We start from the raw sequence: 9,978 nt of genomic DNA, 5'->3' as shown, positions 1-9,978 counted from the left end.
GAAATTTATATGTAAACAAATTCATTGATTGAAATTTATATATAAACAAATTTATTGATTGAAATTTATATGTAAACAGATTTATTGATTGAAATTTACATAGAACTAAATTTCATATACGGAAGCAATGTATAAATTTATACCTGAATTCATTTTTATTGCACATATGAATTTGGGTGCAGGTCGCTCGTCGGCCACGTCATCTGACGTCCGTTGTTCACACTTTCGTCTCTGGCAACGCCGAGCCTCGTTTTTGCTCACCGCGAGCATCTCGCTCCTGCCTAGAATACACTTCCTACCTTTCCTGTCCCAGCCGACACTTCAAACCTTCAGGCTGCAGACGATCAGCTAGCTCCTCTCAGGAGGCTGAGCCCCAGGTTGGGTTAAGGACCTTCCGCCATTCCTACGAGAGAGTCCCTTCATCCGCCCTTCCCTTCCTAGATCTGCATCTCAACAAGAGGACATTAGCTACAACAAGTCAGGGACCTGTATCCTTCGCCTGATGCCCTAGAAGTTAACCTGGCGTTTGCTATATGAATGCTCCGCAGTCGAATTCAACTGAATAAGTGACTTGATGCATGGAGAGCATGTGTGATCATCTTTCTAAGGTGAAGACGCAGTGGGGTGCCTCCCGGCACACTCAGTCCCGACGCCGGCAACATGCGCAGCTTTGCCCAGTCTTGGGAAGCTGATAAAACTGCTCGCCAAAAGCCGAAGATGCTACCTGAGCAGAACCACCTTCTCACAAATGACGGGAGCCTCTTTGCTGTTATATTTTTTTTTCTCCAAAAGCTGCATCGTTGCGTGAGGGGAACAGACGCCAAACTCGGCGGCTGCGAGGAGGCACTCGTGACAGATGTGGCATCCAGCCAATCAGTGGCTTTTGCAATTTGCCCGGAAGGCGAAGGACAAATGCCAGAAGCTGCGTTGCCTGAGGTGCAGACACCGGGAAACCTGGGCGAGCGTCCCTGGCACCTGGGGCAAGTCTCCCGTCTCCAGCACTCAGGGAACCACGCCTGCCAGAGCCTCTGTGCTTCTGCAGACAGCGCCCTCCCCTCCCGCAGTCAACCATCCCTTCCTCTGACATTTACTGCTCGCCCTTAGGCACAGGGAAACGGAGGTGGCGGCAGAGCCTCAGTCAACGTGACCTTGACTTGGCACAGGAGCGGAAATGTCGCAGAGCGAGGCGTTTAGCTGTTCTCTGCCGAGGCTACAGGGAGTTCTCTGCTGTGAGGAAGAAGCAGACAACTCTGAACTCCACTGTGAGAAAACCTCAGGGAATTTATTCTGGTCCCAGCTCAGGAAGGATGTACGCAAAGAATTCAAATCAGTTGGTGTCATGATTACTCGCGGTGGGAGGTGACACAGCCTTCTGGCGTGGTGTCCCAGGGAGATCTTCCAGAGGCAGCGTGTGCTCAGTGGCCAGATCCAGGCCAAGCTCAGGGGGTGACCGTTCCGACTGAAGAAAGTGCCAACGGAAACGCCCTCGGGTGGCACCAAGATTGAGGTGCTGAGGGTCTGAGAAAAGACGAAGCATCCTCGGTCACAGCGGGACTGTGCACCACCAGGACGCAGATCTCACGTTTCATTCTTAGTGGATGGGAACAGAGTTCAGTGTTTCAAGAAAGGAAGCAAAGCCATGTGACGACGGAGGCACACACTGGGGTGATGCGTCTACAAGCCAAGCGATGCCGGCCACCACCGGAAGCTGCGAGGGACGAGGATGGCACTTCCTCTGGAGGCTTTTGGGGCTGCACGGTCCTGCCGACCTCTCGATTTCGAATTTCTGGTCTCCAGAACACAGATAATAACTTTCTGTTGTTTCAAGTCATCGTTTGTGGCACTTTGTGAGCAAGCCAGGAATCCCCGTACGGTACCCTGAGTGTGTGTTCGTTAAGGCTCACCCAGCTGCCCGCAGGGAGAACAGATTGTAGACGGCGCAGAGGAAGCAGGGTGACCACCCAGGAACCACTGGGGAGATGAGTTTGAGGTGATGGGGGCCAACAGGGAGCCGTAATTGGTGGAGTTGAGAAAAGTAGATCCATGTGAACTATACTCAGAGCATTGTAGGACACGTTGTTGGAATATGGGTAAAGGCAGGTCAAAGAAAGATGCTTGAGGGGTCAAGGAACCCCAGCTTCGAGAGCTGAGTCTCTGAGGGAACAGTACTTCAGTTCGAAGGGCTCGGTCAGACGAGGGAGCACGTGGGCTTGGGGAGTGACATCTACAGTACGCATCTGGTAAGCAAAATGTGTCCGCCAAAGACCCACGTCACATGTCATGGGGGCTGCTGGACGGAGGAGTCTGGGGTTCTAAGAAAGAGTGAGGGCTGGATATGGGGGTTACCAGCACTCAGATGCCACGTGGCCCTGGTTCTGGATGAGACTGCACGAGGCACGTGCACACATGAATACGAGGGAAGTGGCCCGGGACAGAGCTCCCGAGGTCTCCAGCGCTGAGAGGTAGGTCACAGGAGGAGGCGCCAGCCAGGAATTGAGAAGCCTCTTCCATTGCACCTACCTCTGCAAGGGGAGCCCGGAGGGCTTAACACCCTGACTCTGCCATCAAGTGAAGCTGGGCGGTGCCACCTGCTTCTTCCGGAAGAGAGTGACAGTTCGTAGGACCATTGTCTTGAGCTCTTAGTTAAGTGCCTGGATGCAGGTGAGTGTTCAGCATGAAGCGTCTTCTCTACTCTAGACTCCTCTCTACCCACCTGATTCAAATAACCAACACCCGCCCTGGGTGCAATTACTCAATCTGAGAGCCATCATCCGTCTCCGAGGGAGAGTCCCGGAGTGCAAAGCGATTGTATATCCTCTGCTGGTTCAAAGCACTGGCTCCTATTTACAACTCCCAAAGCAGCCAATGTAGATGTTTCCCGTATTTTAACAGCCCCGATGCAATTTTCATGTGTAACAGCTAAAAGTGGTCACGGGCTAACGCCCAGCGTATGGAACGTTGTGTTATCTGCCTGGATGAAAACCCTAAGGACTTCGTTCTGAGACGCTGTCAGATTCACAGGACGCTTGGACAGAGACAATGACTCCTTGCTGCTTGAGTGGAAATAAGAATTATTAGTAAATCAGCTTTAGTAGGTTGACACAATCATTCAGAGCATGGGTACGGTCGAAGGGAATCTATTCTAGAAAGTTCTGAGAAGTAAACATTTCCGGAACTAGTATATGAAAGACAGTGCCAAGATGGCTAAAATTTGTCTAGACTTATATTCAAATATCGCCTTGGACCCTCCCTTGAACTCTCAACTTCCTTTCATGCAACAGCCTTCTGACCGAGATAAAATTTATGCGAATCTAAATGTAATCAGGTGAATCATACTGCAAATACATTTCCTTTCTTAAATGTGAGAAACGTTTAGGGGTGCCACTATCTCTTCACCCCCGTTATACTGAATTATTATTTTTTAAATGCAGGCTAGAGTCATGATCTAACGTCCCCACGATTAAATGGGACAACCTGTTGAATTCTGCGGAAGGATGGTTTAATCGTAGCTGTTGTATCGAATTAGCCTGTCGACTTCATCAGCGAGTAAGATGAGCTCACAGAGTCGAGAACTTTGGAAGCGGTTCTGATGGAGAGTAGAAACCAGTATTGTTCAGATCAGGGCGTGTGAACGGGCTTACATCAGCCACGAGACTGCTTTGAAGTTTGTGGCTTTCGCAAACTAGGGGTTTTGACATTCGGCGGTCTTTGGTCATCTCCCACAGCTGGGAGGAAACCTCGTCTTTCTTTTAGGGCACTGTATTTTAACAACGTCGGACCGTCGACTTGATTTCGAAACTAAGTTCGACAAAGGGATGATGCTCCATGATCCAGAAGCAGCTGGACTCTGAAGCAGCGTCAGCTCCGAAGCGACACGGCTGTCACCCGCCCAACGTGCTTCTTCGAGCAAAGCAGAACGGAGCAGGGGGCTGCTGTTCACACGCTTTTCGAGTCGTGCGGTGACCCCAGGCCCCAACCGCCTTGCAGAACCCTTGACGCTGTCTTTCTGATCCACGCGGCTCATGTCGTCAAAGAGCGAACCGTGACAGCAAGGTGCCCGCTCTGCTTTCCGCCTGGGCTCGCCGTCCCGCGGGCGCCCCGGCCAGCGGTCACCTGGTCACCTCCCCGTGAACGGAGGCTCCGCAGCATCGTGTCTGCAGCTTTATGAAATAAGGCGCGACTTCCCGACCTCCTCCTTCACTATGATTGATGGACATGTCACACCGCTGAGTTAACTTGGGGGGCCACACAGACCCGCGGAGGGAGCGTGAATGCTCGGGGGAGGCCCTGCGTGACATGCCGTCTGCAACGCCGTCTTTAGCGGCGACGCTGTGATCTGTGAAACCAATGCCGGACAACCCCCTCCACGCCGACCGTCACCGCACGGAACCGCGACGGAGACAGCTGGCTTCGATCGACAGGTGGCCGTGGTTCCCGCCCACACCTGAGTAAGGCCGGGCACGGGGGAGGGACGGAAGGATGCAGCCCGGGAGGCAGGGCTGACCCGTGCGGACCGAACACGCCATGTCCTTCGCCGAACCCGTGCTGGCCGTGCGCACTGCGGAGGTGCCACGGGGCGTGCACACGAGGGACGAGCCGGGAGCGTTCTCGTGTAAACAGTGACATGAACGGAACCCTTTACTACGGAGCCGGAGGCGCTGCCCGCTCGTCTCATCCTCAAAGCTCTGGGACGGCGAAACTGGACAGAATCACCTTAGACAGGGCCTAAGGCCACGCTGCATCGCGGCGGACCCTTTGCAAAGATAACGAGAGAGCAGATGTCACGGCGACCGGACCGATGACTACAGGAACGAAAATGAAAAGCACCGTTTAGAATCGGCGTCACCGTGTCATGTTACCTGTACCGATAGCGACGCCTTCCTCCTACGGATGTCACTGTCCCCCGCCCTGTCTCATCGACTGCCTCTGTCTCCCCGTCATGCCCCTGTTTGGCTTCGGCCCGAATCAGAGCTTCCCAAACAGCTATTCGCATTAACCTCAAATAAACTCTCGTCACCTCTCGCTCGGAAAGGCCTTTTTCTTTTTAAGTTAATGTGATGGAGGGTGTCCTCCCACCCCCAGCACTGAGCACAAACCTTTTCTCATCGGTTCCAGGTAAACAAAGGTGCAAGAAACGATCCACAGCACGGAGCTTACAAGAGCCCCCGACGTGCACATGTGGCCATAAACAGCAGGACGAGGATGCACAGCCTGTGTCAGGCACAGTGTGCTCGTTTCCAGCAGCCCTGGAGAGAGGCACTGGTGGGGAGGATGGAAAGAGCTAGAAGGAGAGAGAGCAGAGAGCACGCACACTGCCCCCCAGCCTGCGTGCTCGGGGAGCATTTCCTGGTCCCCGTGGTCAAGTCAGGCTCCCCTGGCTCTTTACACAGCCAGGGTCTCGTGCACGTAAATAGTGACACCCTTATTCAGTTGCATGGGGCTCCCTATTCCTGCAGCACCCAGCCAGCCACCACCCAACCAGCCGGCCGGCAGTGGACCATGGCCTCCGCAGGAACTGGCTGAGCTACGACGTTCGGTAGCTTAAATGCATTTTTGAACTACGCTCTTTTCGGATCACGATGCTTTATCGGGACAGAGCCCCTGTAAGGTCGAGGAGCATCTGCATTCAGTTGCATGGGGCTCCCTATTCCTGCAGCACCCAGCCAGCCACCACCCAACCAGCCGGCCGGCAGTGGACCATGGCCTCCGCAGGAACTGGCTGAGCTATGACGTTCGGTAGCTCAAATGCATTTTCGAACTACGCTCTTTTCGGATCACGATGCTTTATCGGGACGGAGCCCCTGTAAGGTCGAGGAGCATCTGTAATCACAAGGGTCCCTAAAGAAGGGAGGAGGTGAGGGGATGGGATTATGAAAGCAGAGAGGGGACCTCAACACGTTGCACCGTCGACCACAAAGACGGAATAAGGGGCCACGAGCCCAGGAGCGCAGGTGGCCTCCCCAGCCTGGACCAGGCTGGGAACCGGACTCTCGCGAGAGCTTGCACAAAGACGCAGTCCTGCCGTCACCCTGATTTCAGACCAGTGGGACCCACTCCGGTCTCAAATCTGTGTTGCTTTAAGCCAGGAAGTTTGTGTCAATTTCTTAGGGCAGCAGCAGATCACAAATGTCAGGGAATAAAGGGCTTCTTGTTTTAAGCAGTTACCCAATATGGGGCTGTATTGACATTTCTGGGGAAAATGCCGTCATTCCAACAGGGTGACATACAACGTGTGCTTTTAAGTTCGGTGGGGACCATATCAGCAATGGCCACTTTGGCCATCGGACTGTTCAATGCCCGTAACACCGTGAAGCCCAGCGTCTTGCAAAGCCACAGGAAAACGATGCCCAAGTGCCAAGACCAAGGCCAAGGTGCGCCGTGGGTGGGCGAGCAGGCCAGAGCTCATCCTCACTCTCACCTTTATAGATCCCGTTACTTCCTCCGTGAATTTCTCCTGTGGCCGTCACCTCCTCCACGTGCGCCCCTTGGTCCGAAGTGAAGTAGACGAGGGTGTTGTTGGCCAGTCCTAACTCCTCTAGAACGCTCATGATCTGCCCTGAAGGAGAGAAAAGAGTCAGCTTGAAAACAGTCGCGTCTTGGCAAGGGAGAGGATTCGCCCTCAAGGACTTGTCCGTTCATTTCTTGGGGAGGGAGAGAACGACCTTGACTCTGGCACTCTGCCTTGCTGGTCCCAACGGAAGATTGTGACATCATGAGGGGGCAAGAACTGTGATGGGCTCTTGGCCAACGCAAGAAGATCCAGTCATTGAATCAAGTGACATCTCTGATAGGCGGCATAGGGTGATCCTGTGGGAGACCCAATAATGTATTCTAGAAGAATCAGGTTCATATGCCATGAGCCCATTGAAAGAAATTGCCAGCAGTCAGAGGTCAGATTGTTACACTGACCACATCGTGCCACGATGCTTAGGTTATAAAGAAGCCCAGTAATTTTCCTTACGGAGTGGAAAAAGACAAATCTCATACGACCAAGTCTGTCTACAGATATTTTGTGCTGAACGACCTCTTGATAATTACAGCAGGTGCCCAAGACTGAAGTCACCCATCATGCGTATCAACAACTCTGAGACTTTCCCGCTCCTCGTCATCACCTCTGTCCACAAACCTGACACCGGATATGACCCCCGAGAACAGCATTCCAAAATAAGACCCATCTCAACCGCGACAGCAATAACTGCCCCCACCTGCGGAGCAGGCTCTGAGCTAAAGACATGAGCACGTGGTCTCCTGTCTGGACCGCACCGAATCCCGGGAGTCACCAGCACTGGCTCCACTTTACAGATGACAGCAGCCGACATCCGAAAAGATAAGTCACCCGCTCAGGGTCACGCAGTTACGAACGGGGTGAGCCGGAGAGCAAGTCCGAAACTGGACTCCAAAACCCGGGGTCTCAAACCCTGAGTCGAGGAGAATCACGGAGGATTGAAAAATAGACACGAAAGAGAGAAAAACAGTTAGAGATGCATCCGAAACGCCCGTGGATGAAATAACATGATGGCTGCCGTCTCCTTCCAGTTAATCCGGGAAGAAGGGACGTGGGTGCTGGGCGGAGATTCAGCGGGAGGGCGTGCAGGGCACGGGGGACGTCCCGTACTTTTCCGCCCGCTGCTATTGATGCCGAACATTTTCCAGAAGAGCAAAGTACGAGGCAGTTGAAGCATGAAGAAGGGGCTGAGCGTGGACTCGCAGGGACCTAGCGGGAGCTCCCAAACTGGAAGAAACCGGTGGTCACAGGGAGGCACACGGTTCACACTTTCCACGGAGACCCACACACTCACGAGCTGCCGGCTGGATTTACTAAGTCGATGCACGCAGCCATGCTCGGCTGGGGTTGCAGAGTCCGACCGTATTCCCTGACCTTTGACCGCCAATACCCTGCCCTGCCCAGAACCCTCAGGACGCGAGGAATAAAGCTGCCCGTGTCCTTCTCATCGGCGTGGCAAGGGCGTCCTCAGTCTCCAGTTAGGGCTGGGGACTATCGTGTCACTGTAGCAAGACCGAAACTGGAACTGTATGAGGACACAGGTGTTCTTTGCAGCAGAAAGAATAACAGATTGTGCGGACACCCTACCCCGTGGGCGGGTCGCACCCCAGTGGGGACAGGCCCTCCACCCCAGGGTGCACCCTCGCCTGCCTGGCCCTCGGAAGGGATGAGGGCGGCAGCCTCGACACGCCACGGAGGTGGCGGACACGGTCTCCGATACAAACGCAAGACCGGCTCATTTGCTACAACACATGTTTTTTGCACATTCCATCTTTCTCGGTTTTTTAACTCAAATAGTAAACATCCCTAGAAGCCACACCACATACATAAATGTCACGCACAGAACCCAGGAAGAGGACACATGAGGGCCACGTTCGGGACCTGAGTCCCGTGACAAGTCATCATCAGGCAGACGTTCACTGTGCTGGTGTCGGTACAGCTAACCCGCTGGCTTGGTCTCAGGGTGGTGTCAACTGATGTAAATTTAAGCCTCAGCATTTTCACAATGGTAATGAGTTTAATGAGTCGAAATAGGAAGCACCCACCAGGCAACAGAAGCCTCGCTTATCCTACCTGGAAGGAAAAGTCCCCAGACGGGCTCATAAAACAATTTCTAACTAAAATAACACAGACAGGCAGTAACCCCACACTTCTTCGGGTCGTAATTAATCATTTGCAAAAGGGCTTGCGGTCACGCATCTCTGTGTCAAAGGACATTCACCTTTCATGGGTTTCCCAGGAGCTTAGCATGATGAAAATCCTGTGAAGAAATGCCTTTTTTACGAAAACATGACTTCTGGGGAGGGAAAAATAGGGCGTACGGGACGGAGGCTCTGTTCCTCCCTCTGGGGACCAAATCAAGGTTGCGACGGGAACGAGGAGCAGCACCAAGGACAAATCATCCGGGATCAAGAGGAACAAGCCATACCATAGGGAGAAATGCAGGACAGCACCGTGCGACGGGGTGAGGACGCGGGGCTGCCCGGTCCCCAGCAGCTGAGTGGCACGGAGGCTGCGGCAGTGACAGAGGCCGCGGCAGACGCCTCTTAAAGGGGCCGCGTCCTCGAGCGGATTTTCGCGGTGACGGACCTGCTGGCTCTGAGCGCCCGTGCCTGTTCGGCTGCGTGCAGGGGGCACTTGCGGGGACTTACAGGGAGACGTTTTCAGAGTGAGGGCCGAGGGGAGACTCGCTGGGTACAGAAGTGACGGCAGTGTCCACGGCTCCCTGTTGAGCCTTCCTCGCTCCCAGTACATGGACATAGCGCCGCCACAGCCCTGACATCATCACACTGGATCACAGAGGTCGCTCCGCCCAGAGGAGTCCCTGAAACCCCGCCTCCCCCAACCTGGGCCCCACCCAAGCCACATCCAGGTGTGTCCTTAGCTAGTCAGGTGTTCTTGCTGAGCAGCGCCCAGACTCACACTGGAGGCAGCTGGCCTCGGTTTCTGGTGTGGCCTTTTGAGGCAACTATAAGCACAGCCTCTGTGGATTCCTGACTGAATCTTAACAGGTGGCCCCGGCGGGGCAGGGGCTTGGGCTAAGTTTGGCCTGCAGCTGAACCCCTCTCAGGACTGTGCCACTGGACAGACACCTACTTCCCAAATCCACACTAATAAAACACGAAGACTTAGGAGCTGTGCTTAGTACATGGAAACAGACATGGAAAGGCAGCCAAAATTAGAAGACAAAGAAGCAGAAACCATATGACAGAACAGAACAGAGATCCAGATATAATGGAGTCAAGCAATCTACAGATGCAGAGTTCAAAACACTGGTTATAAAGATGCTTAATGAACTTTGGGACGTGTAGACAAATTCAGTGAGAACTTCAACAAAGAGATAAAAAACATAAAAATGGAAATGGAACCAGTCAGAAATGAAGAACACATTATCTGAGCTGAGAAGTATATTAAATGGAATAAACAAAGGAATAAAAGTGAATAAAGAAAAGGATCAAATGCAAAATCAGCAG

General features: G+C 53.3%; 1 protein-coding gene across 1 annotated transcript in view; it reads right to left on the bottom strand.

The window, feature by feature from the left end:
* The window catches only part of STS (steroid sulfatase), a 133,287-nt gene that overhangs the window by 39,907 nt on the left and 83,402 nt on the right, over window positions 1-9,978 (bottom strand). The window contains exons 7-8 of the mRNA XM_025044186.1: window positions 6,419-6,556; window positions 4,515-4,699 (exon numbers count right to left, since the gene is read on the bottom strand). Coding sequence (XP_024899954.1) covers window positions 4,515-4,699; window positions 6,419-6,556 — 323 coding nt within the window. The remainder of the gene's footprint in view (window positions 1-4,514; window positions 4,700-6,418; window positions 6,557-9,978) is intronic.

The sequence above is a fragment of the Pteropus alecto genome, unplaced genomic scaffold, assembly GCF_000325575.1.
Source record: "Pteropus alecto unplaced genomic scaffold, ASM32557v1 scaffold142, whole genome shotgun sequence".
Taxonomy (NCBI): Eukaryota; Metazoa; Chordata; class Mammalia; order Chiroptera; family Pteropodidae; genus Pteropus; species Pteropus alecto.
The sequence above is the reverse complement of the archived record's forward strand: the minus strand, read 5'-3'. Positions and strand labels throughout refer to the sequence as shown.